Raw genomic sequence first — 21,925 nt, forward strand, 5'->3', positions numbered from 1 at the left:
TCGAGATTTTTTTGGAGCGTCCATTTTCAAACAAACACAGGTCAGGGTGAAGGAAATGGGCGAGTGCAATGCATGCAGAGATTCCTTACACTGAAAATGTTCCTATGATGCTGACTATTGTGCCCGATTTTAATTTCAGACCACTATGGACCCTAGGTATCATTTCCAAACTAGTTTACAGAACCTGTTGGTTTTGTGTGTCTTCGAAAACAGTGGCCATTATACGAGTGCCATACTATATTGATATGGTAAGATACGGTGTACCTTGGAAATCACTGTAGTGCTATATTTGCATTGATATTGTCATTCAAAATAAATTTTATATAATGAACTTTACACAACAAACAGAGCTGTTGCATGTGTTCATGCCTCGTGGTGTTACTGAGAAAAAGATGGTGGGGAAGTGGACATCATGTTCCCTCTGCACTCCTGCAGCAGGATTTGCAGCTCCCTCAGTGTCCAGGTGAGGGAGCTGCCTTCACTCCGCTGCTGCTGCTGCTGCTGCTGCTGATGCTGATGTGGCTGCATGCCGAGTACTGGAGGCAGCGCTGCAATATACCGTAGTGTGCACAAGCAAATGCACTATGAGCAATCCACAGACCTTTCGAGACTGAATTTTAAGTAGCTGCATTTCCAGAATTCATTATTTTTTAGGAAAAAAGTTGTGCAGAAACTTTCTTTATATATAGCTTTCAATTTGCAACCAATGCCACAAATCTAATTTGCTAAATCAGGTCCATTAGAAGACAACTTGTCTTCCAATTTCCTAAATATATATATAAAAATATTATATTTAAAACCAATATGTTGAAGTTAAATTCGTGTTTTTGCATTGATATTAATGTACACATTAGCTTTGTATTCCTATTATAGATATACTTAGACTCGAAGCAAGCAATAAGAAAATAGGTGAAAACATGTGTCAGGCTTCTGACCTCTGACCTATGGCAAACTAGATGTATAATTATAATATAGTTATACTGTTTAATTACAATATCGATATTAAGCTAATTTACAGACAAATAACAACAAACAACATTTAATCACAGACAACCAAAGCACTTCAAAGAATTTAAGAGATATTTAAGAGATATTGTATTGGTTTTACTTCGGTGACGTGACCACTCGTTCTTCAGAGCCAATAACAGCTCGCCCTTTACAACCACGCGATTGGCTCTGGTGGCTGTCAATCACAGCATGGGGTGTAGGCGATTGGCCAAGCGGGAGCAGGGTGATGAGGAGGAGGGAGCAGCCCTGCCAGAAATGGAAAGAGGATGAGGTTCTTGGAGGGGGGAAGGGGGGGGGGGGGGGGGGTTAGTGGAGAGAGGGGAGGAGGAGGAGGAGGAGGGGGGTGACTGTGGAGGGAGGCGGAGGGAGTGCTTTACCGCAGTATCACTAGATTTCTGCACCACTCATCAAAACTCTGCGGCATGCAGACAAGAGGAGCCGGGGGGGAGGGCAGATACTAGGTCTATGCTGAGTGTAGGAACGTCACCTCTTTTTGTCCACTTTGTTTTTATTAGATAGACAACTGTGGCGTGTTTCTGTCATTTACGTCTTAGTTTGAGCAGACCTGTTTAAATACCTCATATCCCTCTCAGCTGAGGCACAGTAGCTCTCTCTCTCTCTCTCTCCCTCTCTCTCTCTCTCCGCCGTCTTGCTAACTGTTCGGACCCGGCGTTTTGGTTTTTTGTTGCTTTTAGGCGCGTTAATTAGATAGTTTGGTGTCCACACGTTTATGAGAAAATGGCAAAGGATGGAGAAAAAGATGGGTGGAAAGAATTTATATGGAACCCGAGGACGAGGGAGTTTCTGGGCAGGACGGCGAGCAGCTGGGGTAAGTAGAGTCAAGCTACAGCAATGCAGCAAATCTCTCTTAACAGGTTTCTTTTTAAAGTCTATAAAGCATGCACTTACATGCTTTTTTTTAGAGTGGACTCCTGCAAAAACAATTTAAAAAAAAAAAGATTGTGTGCAACTTCAATGTCAATATGAACCTGATAGAAGTTGGGTGATTATGGTCCTCAGGGTAACGTAATGAGATGATGACTGTCGCTGTCCACTACTCCAGTGCTAAAATTTGAATGCGGCAACGCTCCTGGGGGAAGGAAAGAACTCCCTTCTGCCTCAGTTTCTGTCTTTATTTATTAATTTATGGCACAGCTTTTTCCTTGCGCAATGCGTTCAACATAAGGGTGGAGGCATATGGTCTTATTCTTTTTTTTTTTTTACATTTGAATTAGCTAGATTACTGCAGCAGTGCTGAGACAGGTTCCACTCTGTTGCACCATCAGCTCCTCTCTCCGGAGGGGCTGCTGTAGCCAGCAATAATGTTAATTCCTCTGCAGAGGGAGACTTTTTGATTAACAGATGTGTTACTGAAGTTAAGCGCAGAAAGGATTGAAGCGTTCAACATGATGTAATTATTTTTCAGAGTTTTCCCCCTGAGACTTTAAAGATAAAGCCAAAACCCAGCCTCTATGAACGCACATTATTATTGCCATACTGTCCTCTTTTCTTTATTTCAACCAGCCTTCATCTGTTTGAATGATTGATGAAGTGATAGGGCGCATATGGCTCGGTTCTAATGACATTGGAACATTTTAATCTGGGTAAAGCCGAGGGCCAAATGCTATTTGTATCACCTCCAACCCCCGGCCCCTCCCAGTGAGTGTAATTCAGTGAGGGCTTTAATCCTAATCTAATGTCTTCATTGGCTGCTGGGGAAGGTATCAATTCACGGTGGGAGCCAGCAAAGTAAACCACTTTCAGGAATTTAGACTATTCTGATCTTTCCATTGGTCGACAAGCTCTCAATGGAAACTCTGAAGTGTAGTCTCTTATCGTCGTTACACTGAAAGAGGTCGCACTTGGAGTGGTATTGTGGTGATTATGTGTCATCAATGGACATTGTACTATTAGTGCAGGAATCATTGACTGCAGCTTCCTCTGCCGGAATCCTCCCACAGTGTAAGACTTAATCCAGCTCAGAGCGTCCCAGGTGCTTTAAGGTCTGCTGGCCCTTTTAAGCCGTGCTCTCTTAGGCTTGTTAATTAGGATATTTTTGGACTTTGCCACTACATGTAGCTACATGCTAAACTTGGCACATCAGCTCTGCACTTCCTCATTCTCCCCATGACGCAAACCCAGAAGGCTGCATACTGTACCTCCACTTTCACTTGAATTGATGGCTTTGTTTATTTATAGTGCAGCCTTCCTGTTTCTATGCCAACTAATCTCGACATGCTCTCAGAGAAGTCGGGAAAAAAAAAAAAGTTTCCAGTCTATTTAAAAGGCAAAATGGTTTTTCGTGCTTAAAATAATGCAGAGAAATGCAAATCCAGAGAGTCAGATCAAAGGCTCTTTGAGGATGGAACAAAGGACACTTAGTCGTGTTTTCATGGCTGCGTTGGGAGAAATAGCCTTGATCAAATAGAACAAGCTTGCAAATTTAGATGTCACATTGCCACCAGTTCAAGTACGAGGAACGTGTTCAGACAGCTCCCTGGTTTTAAAAATTGGACTCTTCTGGATGATCCTGCTCCTCCCACAGCAAAAAAAAAAAAAGAAAACCACGTTCTGCAAGAGTTAATCCTAGAAGTGCCAAACAGGAAACACACCCCAGGTTTCTGCACCATATGCATTAGTATGTATTCTCTTTCTACAGCTTTCCACTTTTTGCTCTATTTGATCACCCATTTACAAAGCAATTAATCAACATGTCCTCTAATTAATTCTGATAGCAAATAGACACCTTGCGCCATTATTTCCAAAGAAAGAACCGGATACTGAACCCCCCCCCCCCCCCCCCCCCCCCCCCCCCCCCCCGCCCCGGCCTTTCTGTTCTTTTCTTTCAACTGCCGTCTGCAAACAAAAACCCGGCTGAAAGAGAGAGCCTTCACTGTCCATCATCGGCAGGGGCAGAGACGAGCAGACTGTAAACCTAACACCATCCTTGCCAGCGGGAAAGCCACCCTAGATGTATGCACGTGTGCACAATCACTCTCCCCTGGGTGGTGTCATGTTTGTGGCGAAGCGCTAAACCTCCACTGGACGACAGAGAAAACCACTTAAACACTTTGTTTTGTCACATCTTATCTCGCTCTCTCTTTCACTGTAGTGCCTCCAGTGCAGCCCCGAGCCCGTAGAGCTGACTCTGTGTATTTTTAATGACTCAGCTTGGGTCTTTTCCACGCAACAGACGGGATGCTCTCTGCCGTCTTACTCAGCCGTTCATTCATTTGCTTCGACTCAGATCGCAATGATTTAAGAAGCAGTTTTATGAATATGCAAACAGGTTCTAATTCACCCCACTGAGCAGCTTCCCCTTGACATTTTGTTGTGGATCCTGAAAGCCCGGCTGCGTGTGGAGGCAGGTGCAGCTGCTGACAGAGTGAAAGAGCTCCTCACTGGGGGGGGGGGGGGGGGGACAGACAACAGAGGCACAGGGTCAGGGCATCCAATCACCTCCCTACTCCTGCCTCAGGTGTGGATTCTTAAAGTGACAAACATGTCAGAGAAAATGTCTTTTTATAGACAGGAGTGCACCAAACAGCTGCTGGGACAACATATCATTGGAGATCATTAGGTTTGACTGACACTCTGTGTTTTTCTATATAGTGCAGCAGTGGCTGAGTGCGACATCATTTTCATTCTATTAGACTTTTTTTTTGTCACTGCTAAAAAAAACAAGACAGTTATTCGATCTTTTAATAGTCAGATGTTTCGCACGATGCAATTTTTATTTCAAGATTTATTTTCGCTATAAATTGAGCAACAGCTTCAAAAAAGCTCCATCTTCTCGGAGCTGAAGTTGTTCATCTAATTTCAATCGTACATTTAAAAAATCTGCTGGATTGAAACTGCTGAACGTACAGAACAAGCATTCAGACGGTTTCATCTTCAGCTCTGGGAGATTGTGATGTGACAACTGTTTTGACAGGCCAATAATCAGAGAGAAAAACAGCTATTTTACAGTCGCATCACAGGGGTCTCCTTACACTGGTAATGAATAAAAGCCTAGTATATGATAGCCTTTAATCTCATGACCCTGTGGCCCGATCTCCAGGGGGTCCTTGTCCTCCCTCCTCCTGTGTCTCCCTCTGTTATCTTAACTCCCCCCGCTGTGGACGGGGAAACGCTATAATGAAATACACCAGAGGGCAGCCATTCCAGCTGATTTATTTCACACTGTTTCAGGTCACTGTTCAGTCTCGGTCAGGTCAATGGTGATGAATATTTATCACGTTAGACCGTATTTTGCAATAATGCATATTTCCACTATCTAAATGACTATTAATGAGTGAGAGGGGCAGATGCTGCAGATGGAATGAAACGCTCTTGTTTAATTAGGATTAAACAACCTCCTGTGCACATATCTGACCACACAGATGTAACATCCTTAACATTTTGTCAAAGCCGATTCCACGATCAACTCAAATGTCAGATTATTCACATTTAGAAATACATTGTGTGTAACAGTAATTAGGACATGGTGTGCACTTACACACAGCTGTAGATGGTAGTCTAATGCAGCTTTCATGCACAACACAATAACTCACCTTTCATTAATAGTAATGCAGTCATTAGATCAAAGAGTCCTTCGAGACACACGAGTCTGCACACAGCAATCACTGCAAAAGAGATATCAGCAAATGCAACGTCTGCATCTTTTAAAGCGAGCAACATGCAAACATGTCATCTTGTTTTGGTTTAAACATTGTGCCAAACTGAAAACTCCTCCACAACGTCTAGTTATTTACATACAAACCACATGTTGTAAAAATGGAGAGGGGGGGGCTGCTTGCAATGCATATTTGTTGTTAGAATGGAAATCACATTTTTATTATTTTCTTACTTTTTTTTTTCAGTATTTTCAATTACTTCAATAAATTGTTATTTTCTTCTTGGACAAAACATGCCAGTTACCACAAAGATCGGTCTATGTATTTAATTAAAGAATTGAAAATTATTTCATTTTAAAATAATTTTAAACTTGGGATGTTGATAAATCCATTGAATTGCACTTGAATCATTTCTTGCGCATTAAAGCAATTATTAAATCTTATTTAAAAAATAATAATTCTAAGAAAAACAATCAGGATGAACTGACTGTTTAGCGAGAATATCAGTACAATGTAGAAATTGACATTTCTTTATGGATGAAGTTAATGATGTGTCTATGAAAGGTGTGGGCCTCCTTTCTTTAATACAAAAACAGATTATGATTTATGTGAGTTTACTCCGTTTCTCCTTGATATTGTGTATCTAATAAAACTCCTTTCTCTTCTTTCCACAGGTCTTATTATTCTCTTCTATGTAGTTTTCTACATCTTCCTGGCTGGGCTGTTTGCACTCACCATGTATGTCATGCTGCAGACGTTGGATGACCATAAACCCACCTGGCAGGACCGGCTCTCCACACCAGGTGCTGCTGCAGCTCATGATACAAACTGCATGGACTCACAGGTCACTGTTTTTGCAATCATGTCTTGACCCCCCCCCCCCCTTTCTGCCCTCTGTCACTCACAGGAATGGTGATTAGACCCAAAGCAGATGAGACCTTTGAGATCGCCTACAGCATCAAGGATACGGAGAGCTGGGACATGTACGCTCAGACCCTGGACAAGTTCCTGTCACGTAAGTCTGGACTCAAATGGGCTCAGAGCGGATTATCTTGACCATCCAGAATGAATTGTTTTTACCTAATAAGAGATAATTCCTTTACAGTGAGTGGGCAGGAGATTGCCCCGCATCATAAGCCTTTAAACACATAAAATAAGCCCCTCCCCTGCTCTCTCTCTCTCTCTCTCTCTCTCTCTCCCCCCCACCCCCCCACTCCCTCCTCTGCAGCCTACAACAACTCTGTGCAAACCCAGAAAAACGACGAGTGCACCCCTGACCAGTACTTCCTGCAGGAGGACAGCGGCGACGTGAAGAACAACCCCAAGCGCTCCTGTCAGTTCAACCGCACCGTGCTAGAGGAGTGCTCTGGAATCAATGACCGTTACTATGGATACCAGGAAGGCAAACCGTGTATCATCATCAAGCTAAATCGGGTATGAAAGGGAAAAGGATGGTGTTGCTAGGAGACATCGAGCTACCAGTTACCAACTGGTTGGGAGAGAGGGAGAAAGAATACTGTCCCTAATTGTTGCATTTATTTCACTTTTTGACACATTTGGTGTCAGCTTTAAACATGATTTTACATTCCTCCTTATAAATAAAAGATGTTTAATAGCAAAAAAAAAAAAAAAAAAGGCTGAATAAGTGATGTCTTTTATTCTCACCAGGTGATTGGGATGCTTCCAGGAAAGGACGGACAGGCTCCATATGTCAGCTGTGCTGCAAAGGTAACCCAGCTTTGTCTGACACAATTAACGCTCTCACATAACCATCTGGATTTCAGCCCATTTCCAAGCTCACTCATGTCTGCAATACGCCGCCCATCACTACGCTTCATTCTCTCTCTCTTTGTCTGTATCGCATGCAACTTCTGTCATTTACACCACCTGTCTGTGTGGCTTTTCTTCCATTGCTTTTCCACTCATTTGCCCTCTCACAGAGATACAAAGTTGGCAAAAATGAATGGGTAAGAACAGAGTAGAACCTGTGTTTGTTTTGTTTTTTAGATCTATAGCGGTATAGAGCCTAGCTTTATGTGTATATGTCTGCTGTGGAGACATGACCTACATTAAATAGATGAAATACTTTAGATTTAGAGAATAGGAGACTCACCTCCTCTCCTATATTTGGGACGAGGGGGTTTTTCAGGCTGTTACTCAAAAAGGTTGTTTCCCTCCCTCAGAGAGAAGACTCTGACAAAATTGGAGAGTTGATGTACTTCCCACCAAACGGCACTTTCAACCTTATGTACTACCCTTACTATGGCAAGAAAGCTCAGGTAAGATTGCCCCCATGAACCCAGCAGCATCGCCAGACAGTTCACTGGCGACGTACCAGATGGAACACATCGGCTCCGGTGACGTCTTTGGATCTGCTCTCTCTCTCTCCTCAGGTGAACTACTCTCAGCCATTGGTCGCTGTCAAGTTCCTCAACATTACCACCAATCAAGAAGTCAACATCGAGTGCAGGATTTTCGCCAACAACATTCCCGTCGGAAGTGAAAGGGACAAGTATGCTGGGAGGGTGTCGTTCAAGCTGAGGATCAACACTATCCCCAACTAGTTTGACCTTCTTTTCCTTCTCCTGAAAACTACGTCTCCGTTCTCTGCAACATTGCGCATACACAGAAAGCAATCTCAGCATTCACACCCTTTGTAGGATTTGTTTACAAACCTCCACATTTTGGGAGGAAATAGTTAATCTTAGTCGTTGGAGGAAGAGGAAGAGGAAATTAAAAAAAAAAGGGTGCTAATCCTGGCATTATTTCTGTCTGTGAGCTTTGGGACAAATTCTTCTCTGTACATTAGTTTGAGGTGACGTCTATTTATACTGCATGACCAAACTAGGAGATGTAAAGGATGTGAACGTGTGTTTCCAGAGTTTGCAAGGATCAGCAACAGTACCACTTTAATGCTGCTCCCCCTCCTGCTGCCTCCTTACAGAGCCTCCCTCTATATACGAATATACACAAATTACAATTCAAAATGTGTATATCTACAGTATTTATACGGCATCATAACCTTATATCAGTATTTTGTTGCACTTAAAAGAATAATCCAACAGACTCGCGTATATCTCGACGGATGGATGCAGAGATGAAGCCATGTTGCATGTGTGTATTGTCTTTAGTGTGCTATGAGGGCAGGAGGCCCCACCCCCCACACCCCCCCACCACCCCCCCGAGTCCCGCCTCTCTGCTCAGTGTGAAAAAAAACGGATAACTTCGACCACTGACCACCAGGAGGGAACGCACTGTAGTCGGTACAAAATCACCAAATGAAATAATTTCCCGAAAAGAGAAAGGGAGTCACAGGAGAGCTCGAAAACCTCTTAAGAGTGTGTGTGTGTGTGTGTGTGTGTGTGTGTGTGTGTGTGTGTGTGTGTGCGTGCGTGCGTGCGTGCGTGCGTGCGTGCGTGCGTGCGTGTGTGCGTGCGTGCGTGCGTGTGTGTGTGCTCCATTCATTGACATGTCCCATTTCATACTGTAGGTCGGGAAGTTGCATGCAACGTGCAATATTCATTTCGTGGCATACACTATGAATGCTTGAGTCAATTCTTTATTTGAGGAGACATCAATTAGGTACAAATTATTTTGGACCGTTTGATATTCAGTCTTTTTATTTGAGCTGGAGCAGCTTTGGAAGAACAGAGGGGTTTCATAGAGAACAAGAAGAACGTCAAATGCACTCTCTTTTCAACTTTTGAAAAGCTTAGAATTTTTTTCATGGCATGCACTTTTAGATCTTTACAACTTTGCTGGTTTCATCATCGAGCCTTGACTTCCCGATGAAGGCTGGATGCAGAAATGCACCAACGTTTTTTTTTAGATTCTTAAACGACCATGCCATGAAATAAAGGTTTGAATTGTTTAAAACAGAGTCAGTGGAGCATGTTCTCTTTGACTGCATGTATCCCGAAGAGCACCTCAAACCTTCATTTTTTTGTTAGTGCAGGCAGCACTTCTTTCTGTTTTATGATTATGATGAGTGATGCCGTGTGACCTTACAGTACATCTGTTATGTTTCATGGACTTCTCACCTTATTTAATATCTCTAGATTTAATTGAAGTCTTACAACATCACATTAGGATTGCTAAAAGCTGTTTTTCATGCCCTGAACAGTACCATTTAGAAAGTCTCTAAACAAGTTCAGCTCCCAGGTACAAAATAAAACGTCTGAATATCAAACAACAAAAGCAAAAGAAAACCCCCTGCTGCACAACCAGCCATTACGTCTACCATTCGAATCCTTAACAATAGCTATAAAACTTAATTAAGTATTTTTGTGTGCGTGTATTGCATCTATTTCAAATGTATCAGAAATAGATGCCATTGTCATATTTTGTATTGAATTGCACTGGAAGTGTGATTTCTTTTCTTCTTTTTCTTTTTTTTTTGTGAATCTGAGTTGAATTAACTCATGTACAGTTTTTGAGAAGAGTGATGTAGAACGTTTGGTTTGTTCTCTTTGTTTCCTTCATACTCATCATCATACTTTAAAATATCAAAAATGTAGTCTCCAGGTTCTTTTGAAGGTGATTAGTCTTAAAATATGTGAGTTGTTTGTCCATCAGAGTTTGGTTGTATAGGCCCAAACTTAAAATCCTTGACCACATAGAGACAGGTTTTTTTTCTTTCTTGTCACAATTTTTTGTTGTAGTTCCTCCATTGTTCAAAGGAGCTGTCTGAAAGCCCAGACTTCATGTTAACAAGGTCAAACATTTGACAGGATCTTAGATTAGTCCTGAGTTTGGTGCTGAAGCTGTTTACTGTTCACTCTGCAGTCCCAGTCACACAGAAATGTAAGAAACACCTGCAGATATTGGCTGGAGGAAATCTGTGAAGTCACACTTTTCTTTTTTTCTTCGAGTCAGGCACATTATTTTATCACAGCTACAAAAGCATGTCTGTGAACCTGCAATGTCATCGCAACAAATGTGGCATCTGTTCACTCACATTACGGGCCTGGCTCGGCTCCACTGATTCATTTCTCTCTTTGCAATGTGTTCCTCAGTCTGCTCGCAGAGACATCCCTCTCTGGTCTGAATGGGACTTTATTGCCTGATGCAGATTTGACAAAGAGAGACAGAAGGACTATTAGGTGTAATGTGATTATCTGATCTGTATCGGAGGAGTTATTCACAATTAATTGTGTGATCCAACAGCCGTCAGAGGCTTTTTTTTTTTTTTTTCTCCCTTTGCTTTTTGAGACAGTCCATTGACCAGTTCACATGCATTTCTCCTCTGGCATTCCTGCAACACTTACTTAATTTCTCTGTAATCTCTTAATCTGCTCGGCTAATCCAGAGGAGGCACGCTGAACTTCTTTACCCTACTTTGACGCTCCTCCTCCTCCTCCTCCTCCTCCACTTCTTCTTCTTCTTCTTCTTCTTCTTCTTTTTCTTCTTCTTCTTCTTCTTCTTCTTCTTCTTCTTCTTCTGCAAAGTACTCAATGCACTCACTCCCATTTAATGCTACTTTAACCCTTGTAGAATAAATTGAAGTCCATTGAAATCACAGCACATCCAATCAAACGTGCCCTTTCATCATCTAATCAGACGCTCATGTTTTTTGCCCATGTGCATGTGAAGATTCGCTCTTCAACCAAAGACCTTCATCACAGTTTATTTATTTTTTAACCAGGCGCAGATGTGAGTGTGGAGATACTGTAGGAACCCGGGTGGAGGGCTTACCACCTTGTGTTATTAGAAGGCCTACTCTTATATAATAAGAATACGCACAAAAGGAACACGTTTCACTGCAACTTAACAGTGCCTCCTGGTGGACAGACAGTGTTGTTCCCCAGTGTCACAGAATGTTTTTTTTTTCCTCATATCTCCATTTATCCGTTTTTATTTTCTCTCTCGATTACTTGGAGATGTTCTCAAAAAGCAATATATTTATTTATTATGTGGCCGTATGATGTATTTACTAGAAACAAAAATCAGTGTGTCATCAAGAGCAAGGAAGAGTCCAGAAAGATCCTACAGATGGTGCATTCAGGCGTTGTGCCGGTGCATTATACTGATGGGACAGGATAGACAAGTGGTGTTTTGTTTATAAAAATAAAAAAAAAGAGTATTTTTATTGCTATTTTATTGTAAAGAGGAGAGAATGTATAAGCTTGGATTGTATCACGTCATGGGAGCTGGTTGGTAGGTTTTCATCATTTAACGCCATGAAATATCAAATGGTAACGGCTCAGCTGAATCATTTTTTTTTTTTTTTTTAAACTTAGAACCTTTTCATTGTCATAGTTTAAGTCCTTTCTACTTTCTTAAATGGAGATTTTTAAGCTTTGCAGTGACGGCACTCTGAACTCGGCTGCTTTGTTTTTTTACCAGAATGAAGTCATCAAAAAAGAAACTGGATGTTGCAAGCGGCGTTTTCAGAGGGCTTTCACGTGCAAATGTATTCAGAACGTTTTCTTCGGTATGAAACTACAACAGGGCCACACGGACATGTCAACGAGAGTCCATTAGTTGTGTCTAAAATCAACAAAATCATTTTAACTCCCCAACTAACCCCTCTTGTCTTAAATCATACTATTGCCTAAGATTGTGGTGCACGGATAGTTCAAGAAAGAAATCTGTGAAATTTACTCTAACCCAAAAGGATGAAAACTCTATTCTGGATCTTTATTTTTGCTCTTACTGTATGTATATTTTTGCTCATGTTTACTGCAAACCAAGATAGAGAAATAAATAAATGTCATTTAAGGGAACTCAAGACTCGCTCTTATTTATTTTTTTGCCTCTTTAAGTTTGTTTTCATGACGAGAGAGGATTTCTTAGTCATGGAGAGACACTCATATTAAGGTAAAAATAGCAATCATGCTCATGTGGATTATTTCTTCATGGTTTACTAGGAATTCCAAAAGTAGTCAAATGTAGCTTTGCCTTTGGGGAGACGGAAAAAGAAACCAGTCGGTGTCAAAAGTAGCATCAAGTGGATGTAATCTAATGTAATCCCATTCCCCATAATCCCCACCGGCTGCACTGCCATTGGACAGTAGTGTTATCCTGTGCACACACCGTGGTGTGTAGTAACAAATGAGAGGTGGATACAGAGAAAAAGAGACTTAATGTGACGCGTTTTGATGTGAGAAGTGAACTACTGCTAACCTCTAATCACTTTATTTTCACATGAGTATCAAGAGGAAGTGTGTGCGTGGTGGAAATACCACCAGCCACACGTCATCCTCCTTGACACACCACGGGTCAAAGGTCCAGAGCAACACACACAGCAGTTGCACGTAACCAAAAAAAAACTGCACCAAGGCTCATGTTGAGATTGCATTTTTTTTTTTTCTTCTTCTTCCATCGGGAGTCGTTTCAACACAGACTGCCTCCCAACAGCTTGACAAGATTACAGGCGCAGTGTACTTCCGCTTTCTGACCTTCAACCAGGTCCCGTCTCCAGTTGGCTCCGAGGCCGCAGGCTCTGTCCTTATCTCTTCTTTTCCTCTGCCGTCTCCACCTCAGAAAGAGAGAGCGCAGGGCAGGGGGGGGAGAGAAAGCCAGGATTATGTGGCATTAGAGGTATTTGTGGGTTTAAAATAGTCTGATCAAGAGAATGGCCAGTGTCCTATTCTTACTTATACTACTCTCTTTTACACACACTAAAATAATAAAAATCCTGCAATCCTTTAATACTTTTCAGAGAATGGATTCTGTCCTTGATAAGATAGGCCCAAACATGAAAGATAAATATTGTATATTATAGACAAAGAGACATTTGGAGGCTTTGTTAATTTAAAAGGTTTTAAGGTAAAAGCATCAACAAAAAGATTTATCCACGATTATATAAGGAGAGTGTTTAAGTGTCTCAGAGCTGAATACTGGATGGCAATACATTTAAATGTCAGACTTATCACATAACTGGACCGGACTACGTCAGAAAAACAGACAACTGCATTTTCTCCTTCTCTTGTATATTTGATCATTCAGAACATGGTACAAAAGCTTTCAGTGTAAAACTCAGAAATTCATACTCAACATTCACACCACGGTCAGTGTGAAGGCCTTTTACTGTCTTCTGTTCATCACATGTCGATTTATTGTATTATTATTGATTAAGTGTAAAACGTCTTTGATCAGGATTGATTGGACCCAGATTTTAAGGCTAAAAAGGCATCTAGACCTAGTCGGTTATGAGGTAGCATACTAAATCAAGTCAAATATAAAGCGAACAGCAACATTTGTGTGTTAAACAAAATAACCACAATCATGAAACATAAACTGTACAGAACTAATGCAATCAACTCTTTAAGGCGTCTGTGAGGAGTATTCAGTTTGTGTGCACTTTGGTGCCCCTTGTGGACAAAGAAGCATGGTTGATCTTTTTTGCTGATTTGTTCCCGTACCGGTTCTGTTTGTGTTTTAACAAAAAAATCTCATCCTGCTGTCTTTGAACAATCAAACCTCATCACTGAACGTGAACAGAAAAATGTAAACAGAAGGCTGTTTCTGCAGTCAATCAATCACTACGTACACTTCACACAAGTGGAAGCCTACATAGTGTATACAGTATATATTTACTTTTTGTAAGGTTTATTTTTTGGACCTTGTGCCTTCATTTTAGAGATAGGACAGTGGACAGAGTCAGAAAATTTGGGAGCGAGAGGGTGGGAAATGACGTGCGGGAAAAGGAGCCACAGGTCAGATTCGAACCCGGCGCCCCCAACAGAGTGTATATTTCTAGTATAATTTCATTACTACAGTATCTTTCTTCTTATATTTAAAGAATATAAATATGTTTTAAACCTTTTCCTATCTTTAGCTGATTCTATTCCTCTATTTTGAGCTGTTGTAAAAGAAATGTCCCAGAATGGGGGCTTGATAAAAGTGTATTATATATTATCATAATCAATCAATCTTTATGTGTATAGCACCGATACATAATAAGTTTTATCTTAAGACACTTTGCAAAAAGAGCAGGTGTAAACCGTACTCTTTATTATAATATTTATAATAATAATATAATATAAGAGCCGACATGAATCCACCTTGTGCACAACACTTTAAGCACCATTTAGCAAAGTTAGAGTGGATTCATGGTGTGCTCTTCTTACTCTCCTCCTTCTGGTTACAAGCATTACAAAAAAATATATAGAAATTATCCTTCAAGTCAATGATGCTTCTGTAGGTCTACAGAGGCATAAACAATCATTTCAAGTGTGTTTCAAAACCAGCTTTAAACTCCTCACAGCAGCTTTAATCATCTCCCCTGTGACCCAGTCTCAAGAACATTGTGTTTCTTTGTGTGTGGCGGGAGGTTCATGATTCTGTGTCCACCAGCTTAAATAATTCACAGTCTGTGTTTAAACAGTGTAAATGCTTTATCAGCTACCTTAACTATACCTCCAATCAACATATGGTCACATCTAATTGAATGAGGAATGTTAATAGGATGAAAAAGAAAATCTTTCAGTGTAAGTTGATTGTTAACAGCACTTTGGTCGAGTGGAAAATATGGCACATGTAAACTTCAGTTAGAAAAAGTAGTCCATTCATCTATCATTGAGAAGTTTACAACATTTTTGTTTATGTATGAAGCCCTGGATACAACCAGGACTGACGGTCCCCTTTTCTATGGCAAGTCCAGCATGCCATTTTCCTCCAGTGCTTTCTGCGTCCTGTCGTAAACCTCTCCAATAGCCTGAACCACTCTGTTGAGCAGCACGCCGAACTCCTCCTGGTTCTGCACGCACACCAGCCTGTAGAAGTAACCTCGCTCTGGCAAGGCTATGAAGGCCAGCTCGGCGGCCCTGCGCACAAACCAGGTATGGTGGTTGGCGAGGGTGTTCTGGTAGGCCTCGCGACACAGCTCCGAGGGGCTCCTGAGCCGACCTGCCACCGGCGTCTCGGCCAGCTTCTCCAGGAAGAGCTTCAGCCAGAGCAGGGCGCGGTGCAGACGCAGGAGAGTCCGGCATCCAGAGTCCGTCTGCTCGTTGAAGTCCACCTGGCCTTGGCTCAGCTCTGCCAAGATCATGGAGCGCACAGAGTAGTAGGCACTGGTGTGCTGCGAGGCCTCCGGGTCGTCCTTTGTCCCCGCTTCTGTGCTCACAGAGTTTATTGAGTTTCCGTCCGGGCCCAGCTCGGCTTCAGGGCCCTCTGCAGCCAGCACGGCCAGTTGCCGGATTATAGAAGTCTTAGTTTCTATCTCTTTGGATATGAGTCCAACCATTGGACCGAGAGCTTCCATAAACCTGGAGGAGAAGGTAAGTAAACATGAGGTAAGACATCATTTTACATCTTTTCAGAGACATAAATCACCAAGAGCTTCACATTAACATAATACAACTTCAAGACATAATAATAGAGTACAAGACACTATTTTAAAAAATCATGCATGGTACATTCAAAATATGATGACCCAAACATGTTGTCTAAACAAGAATGTTTATATAAAAAAAAAAAGTTAAATGTAACAAGGCTCTAAGAGTGTTATTAGCAGAAGATCGGGGGGCAGAACATTACATAGGATTGGGGCCATGGCCTTAACACTCCATCGTCATGGGGTTAAAGGTCGTGCGAGGAACAGACAGAAACTTTAGCATGTTTGTCTAAAGCGAGCAGGTGGACAAGAGGTGAATTGGTCCCTAAAGTGCAGCCTTGTTCTCTCCGCTGTCGCTGTGGTCTCTCTACTGACTCTGCCTGCTGCTGCACGTGAGGACAATTTGCCCTGAAGGAGGAGGGAGGGGATTTAGAGGAGCATGGAGTGCAGGCACTGGCAGGCACACACTGGACAGCATGTGGTGAGGAGTGTTTTTTTTTGTCCACATTAATCTCTTCCTTTTTCCACCAAGCAAGGTTCCCAAAGATGTTACAGGTCATCGGGTTTTGTTATTTTTATTTGTAGTTTCAGTCTGGGGCCGGAGAGGGTCTAATGGTAGACCAGTTTTTGACCTTTTTTTTTTGCTAGGTTAATTTTGTTTATTTTGTAGATGAGGGGGAAGGTGCTGAATGTGACAGTCCATATCCTGGCTGGCCCAACATCGTCACTGCTTTTGTTCATGTTGGCCCGGGTCTCCATTCCATTTTGTTTTCATTTCTATTCGATATTTGATTTAAAATACAGCTTGTGGATCAGTCATTTTAACTTTTGAGGGGTTTAATTTCTTTTATATGTTGCAGCCCCCTCTTTGACCCTCAGTTTTGTTATTGAGGCCGTGACACTGTCAAATGTGCTGAAGTCTGACTGTGAAGCATTTCATTAGTAAAGGTGAGAACTGTAAACTTGATCCTGTATGCAGCAGGGAGCCAGGGAAGATCTCAGCCTGGAAGAAATGTGAGAACAACCTGGAAAATAGTCTTGCAGAAGCATGCTGCTTTTACTGTAGGTGTTTAAGAGCGGACATGCTGAGTGTTGAGAAGAGTGCTCAGTTGAGATCAACTTGGGTTGTCATAAAGTCATAAAGTAAAAAAGGACACCATGGAAGTCAGTATGATTTTAACGACTTATCCAAGATGGTGGAGGAAGCAGTTGTTGCTTGTATGTCAGTGCTGGGTGTAATTATATGAATTCACAGTGTAAACGTTTAGTGGGGGGAAAAAACGCCTGCAGGCTGAAAAGAGTGTGAAGCAGCTTCAATACGTGCACGAAGATCCCGCCGGCTTCTAAGCGGTCACAGAATATATAAACGTTATCACCCCAGCCCACCCGCTTGCGGCAGTTTTTCTGATTACCTACAGCATTCACACATCGGCTCATCCTGACAGCTTGTGGGAATTTTACTAAGGGGCTGACTGGAAAAAGTCACAATAAAGTAACGGTGAAAGATTTGACTCTATTTGACACATGCAGCCCACTTGTAAGTTTTGTGCATGTGTGAAAAGATTATGTACTAGATTTAACTCAGAGGCATAAGAATGAGGCCCTTTGTTTTGTAAAATGATATGAACAGCCTTACCTAGGGAAACAATCAGAACCTTTGTTTTATGATCCTTAAGCTGTATATATTTTTCCCGTACCAGAATTTAGGCAGTTTAGGCAACAAACAAACGGCTCATGAGGGTTTAAAGAAAAAGTGGAGTTGTGTATCATCTGCATAAAGATTAAATGCTTTTCTTAAAATTTGTATCCAAGATTCATCCAAGGGAAAGCAACTAGAGAGGGAATAGCAGGGTCACCAGTGCTGAGCCCTGTTGGACTCCACAAGACAATGGAGGCAAAACAGACATAGATTTCCCACTAGAGACAGTGTCCCTTCTGCAAGTTGACAAGATGAGAGCCAATCTGATATGCTTTATATGCCCAACCAATTAAGTAGTAAAACATCACGTGATGAATCATATCATATCATGATTCTAGATTATGCCATTATGTCATAAATTCTTTCCAGTAGCTGTATCTCTCTCTCAAAATATTCCTGTGTTATCTGATGATATTACCTCACAAGTTCGTCCCAGCTGGAAAGATACGGCTGCAGGAGCACGTCAGAGGTGTAGGCCGGAGCGGCCAGCAGGTGGGAGAGCAGCAGTGACACCTGGAAGGTCTGACCAGGGCACCCCTCCAGGACCTGTGGGCCCTCCGCTCCTTCTGCCCCACTGCTGTTGTACAGCTGGTGGAGCTGCCGGTGGGGGATGGGAGGTGTGTTTGAGTGAGGGGGCGATTGTGGACAAAGAAAGAGAGAATGCGGAAGTGATTCACTACATTCAAATTGGCCATCTGCTTCACAAGATCAACCTTCAGCAGGAAATGTAGTAAAGTAGCATACTGCTTTCTTGTTTGCTTGTGCTCTTACCTTATTTACTTGATTATAACCTTTAAAACAGGAATCCCATTGATAATCCAGACCTCCATCTGAGTTAAACATCAAGATAGAAACAACGGAAACGTTAGTATGTGTTTGCCTTCTGACACAATGACATTATTTTTCAGATAATCCTGGAACTTTAACTGAAACTCTGATTCAATCACAAAGACATTCAGTGAGATAAGGGTGCATTTAGCACATAGAAATTAAAAATTGATATATATCATATAAATTATTAACAATTATGGCTCATTAAGGCTCACAATTTCTAGACATAAAACATGCAACAGCTATGTTTCTGGCTACTTGGGGGAAACAGAAACAGGTTGTTCATATCATTGGTGAACTTGTTACCAAATGGTTGCTTTCTCACGCATCAAGGAATTACTGAGCAATGGTGAATTTAATTTTTTAGCTTACTTTTGGGTCTCTATCAGCTTGGGCAGAAATCCAGCGTTTAAGCTGCTAATTGCTCAAATATATTCACAGGCTAGTTTAGCTTGTGTCTGCTATGAAGTACTGAGCAGGTACTGTGAATGTTTTTAAGAGATCTTTGCTCTTAAAAGCCTCCTGATGCTGCAGAAAAACACACAGCTAGGGGAGTCAACAATATAGCAATGCAAGCTAGCCAGCTAATTAACAAGCTAAGAATGTTAGCCTGTAAAACTCTGTTAGCTTCAGTGTCAGATGATAATTCTCTGGAGGTCCATCACAGTACATCGGTGTGTTTACATAAAAGCAACATTTTAATAAAATAGGATTTAAATTGTGAGTGTGCCTTCTTTATTATTAGCTCATTGACCAGCCAAAGCTGTCATGTGAAAGGTATCATCCTTAAATGTTGAAAACTGATTATGAGGCTGCTGACTCGATCGCACATTGTTGATTCATTCCACGTTGAGCTTATTTCAGCATGTGGCAGAGGAAGCTAAGGAATGTGACTGTCATGTGCACATGGTGCTGGCATCAATTATGGGCCATGCCTTAATATTTCCGAAAGGCCAAAAGTTCTACGCACGCCATATTTATAATTTACAGCGAGGTATTTTCAACAAAAGCACTTTTTTATGCTTCTTACCAGTGTTCAGTCAAATTCAAAATAAAGGTCTTCAATTTGTTAAATTCAAATGTAAGCCTTAGTGAAGTCATTTTACTGAAGTAATCTGGGCCCACCTGGCGTGCCCTCAAGAGTCACAGTCCGGCCAAATAAGTAAAAGCCACAAAAGCTGCAGGGGATGTCCTCCACAAATCTGGCATGTAACTGCAGCACCCATTCAGAAAAACTGCTGATCATTAACAAGAACAACTAAAAGGATTAACCCCCCGAACTGGATGACCCAGGACGACTCCCATGAACTGTTGTCACATATATTCTGTCTTGACTTCGTTACTAACATCCCCAACTTCAAAATTCAACTCAAGAGCCCATGCAGCAGCTGCAGGAACATGTTGACAGGGACATCCTGATGGTGTTGCCAAAAACATCAAGAGGGATGTGAATAGTGCCATGTACAAACTAAAAGCCGTATTTAAATCTCTCTTCTCCGAGTCACTTTGAGGAGCCAATGCTGGCTGTTCATGCTTTCATCCCAAAACTTTTCAGCTCACTTTGCCTTCCTTTGATTCGCTTCGTCTCTTCTAATTTAATTCAAGCTATTGAAAAACAGATCACAGGCAGATTTGAAGATTGACATACTGTTTAAAATACCAATAAAATACACATGTTGATAACATATTGTTCTTTTTTTTTTTTTGGATTGAAAATGAAAGGATGCTTTTTTTGTAATTTTAAACTATGATCTAGCCCAAGCAAAAATATAATTGTCTACAACATGTATAAAAATCTCCTCTGATAACTGAAATTGGCTTAAATTAAGAACTAATTTCAAATTTCAATAACATGTCAAATCCCACAAAATATTTCTGAGATGTTTTATGAAAAGTAGGGATGTGTGACCACCATGCTGGATCCTGCAGCCACAGCACCATGTGACACATTCCTCATCTGGAGCTTTGGCCTTTCAAACAAGGAAGGGATTGTATGGATTAATAGTACAACAGGGTAACACACACACGCACACACAAGCACACACACACACACACACACACATAGGTAGAGAGATACTCACGGAGCCACAGGGAGCCGAGGAAGAGCAGCAGGACTAAGATAGCAGCAGCAGCCTTGCTCTTCACACCCATACTGAAGTCCAGTTTTGGGTCTTTCTGTTCCTTCTCTTTGTCTCTATCTTTTCATTCCTCTAAGTCTCACATGAGTCCTTTTCCCCTGGCACAAGCTGTCACCGCAATTAGTCTGTACCGGACCCCTGCCTCTGACCCCCCCCCCCCAGTCCTCCCTCTCATGCTCTTCTTAAATCAAAAGTTCTCCACACCATTCTACGCTGAAGCCCCCTCTGCTAGTGTTGAACTCTGTCAGACAACTGCTCCCTTCCCTCATTCCTCTGTAACAACTCTGCTCGTTGCCCCTCTTCCTTCTTTCACTTTCTGTGATTCACGTCTTGTCCCTCTCCTTGCCTTTGTCTCGCTCTCTGATTAAGAAGCTGCCCCGTCTCCTGTTGTGTTGCTCAATCTGAGGGTCCAGAGATCAGCCGAGAGAAGCTACCGGCTGATAAAGCAGAGCCAGCGCAGCGTGTCCGCCAGTAACCCCCTTCCTCTAGATTCATCTTCCAGATATGCGCCGTATTCCTGGTCACTTGGAGTAAACACTTGCTCCCTCTCCTCTCCTCCCACTACCAATACCCTCCCTCCTCCCTTTTCCCTCCCCACCCTCTATAACTCATTCACTCACACACCATTAGGAGCCACACCACGACCACCACGACCACCACGCACAACAGCAGAGCGGACACACATTTCTGAAAACATGTTGCCTTGCATGAGAGTATAATAATAATAATAATGCATTTTATTTATAAGTGCTTTTAAAAAACTCAAAGACACTGTACAATAGTTAAAAACAGAAAGAACAGCACGGACAGACTAGACATTGCAACATTACACACAAATCATAAAGATCACAACAATAAAGGTAAACTACAGAAAACAGAAAATACATCACAATCATACATTAAAAGTGATTTGAAAGTAGGAGCGTCGGTGCAGTGTTGAATGTGTGTAGGGAGTGAGTTCCAGAGTTTCCAGTATAACAAGAAACAGATACCTCTCCTAGAGTAAACCTTCTTTATTGATTCATTGACATAATCTCCTTTTGGATGTCTAAACAGGGAGTGATTTGTGTCAATGAATAACGAGGCTTAACCTAGATTTTCCTTGCACTAAAGAAAGAAAAAATGCCTTGTCATGCAAAAAACTAAAATAATTCTACATTAAAAAAAATAGAAAAAGATCATTTTCTTTCTCTTGTCACCCTCTCTTTTACAAAAAATGATTCAAAACAATTTACCCCTGAATACTTTTTAATTATTTAATGATTTTATGTTATTATCTGAGTCTAAAGTCTAAGACGTGTCAATAAAACATGAGCTACACATGCAGGGTGTTTCCATGATTATCACTATCAGG

At 41.7% G+C, this 21,925-nt stretch overlaps 2 protein-coding genes across 3 annotated transcripts; one reads left to right on the plus strand and one right to left on the minus strand.

Annotated features, from left to right (window-relative positions):
• The first annotated feature begins 1,394 nt into the window (after positions 1-1,394).
• Positions 1,395-8,350, plus strand: atp1b2b (ATPase Na+/K+ transporting subunit beta 2b). Of its 2 annotated transcripts, XM_061056499.1 has the most exons (8): positions 1,395-1,837; positions 6,299-6,427; positions 6,532-6,639; positions 6,853-7,058; positions 7,293-7,352; positions 7,565-7,591; positions 7,808-7,903; positions 8,018-8,350. In XM_061056499.1, the coding sequence occupies exons 1-8, from the start codon at positions 1,747-1,749 to the stop codon at positions 8,186-8,188; spliced, it is 888 nt and encodes a 295-aa protein (XP_060912482.1). In that variant the 5' UTR covers positions 1,395-1,746; the 3' UTR covers positions 8,189-8,350. The 2 variants fall into 2 exon arrangements, with proteins under 2 accessions (XP_060912482.1, XP_060912483.1); XM_061056500.1 differs by lacking the exon at positions 7,565-7,591 and having other exon boundaries at positions 1,397-1,837.
• Positions 8,351-13,541: 5,191 nt separating this feature from the next.
• gltpd2b (glycolipid transfer protein domain containing 2b) lies at positions 13,542-21,115 on the minus strand. Its single transcript, XM_061056497.1, has 4 exons — positions 20,515-21,115; positions 18,374-18,432; positions 18,021-18,199; positions 13,542-15,835 (listed from the first exon to the last, which is right to left on the minus strand). The coding sequence occupies exons 1-4, from the start codon at positions 20,582-20,584 to the stop codon at positions 15,217-15,219; spliced, it is 927 nt and encodes a 308-aa protein (XP_060912480.1). The 5' UTR covers positions 20,585-21,115; the 3' UTR covers positions 13,542-15,216.
• Between the last annotated feature and the right edge of the window lie 810 nt (positions 21,116-21,925).

Source organism: Labrus mixtus, chromosome 14 (genome assembly GCF_963584025.1).
Source record: "Labrus mixtus chromosome 14, fLabMix1.1, whole genome shotgun sequence".
Classification (NCBI taxonomy): Eukaryota; Metazoa; Chordata; class Actinopteri; order Labriformes; family Labridae; genus Labrus; species Labrus mixtus.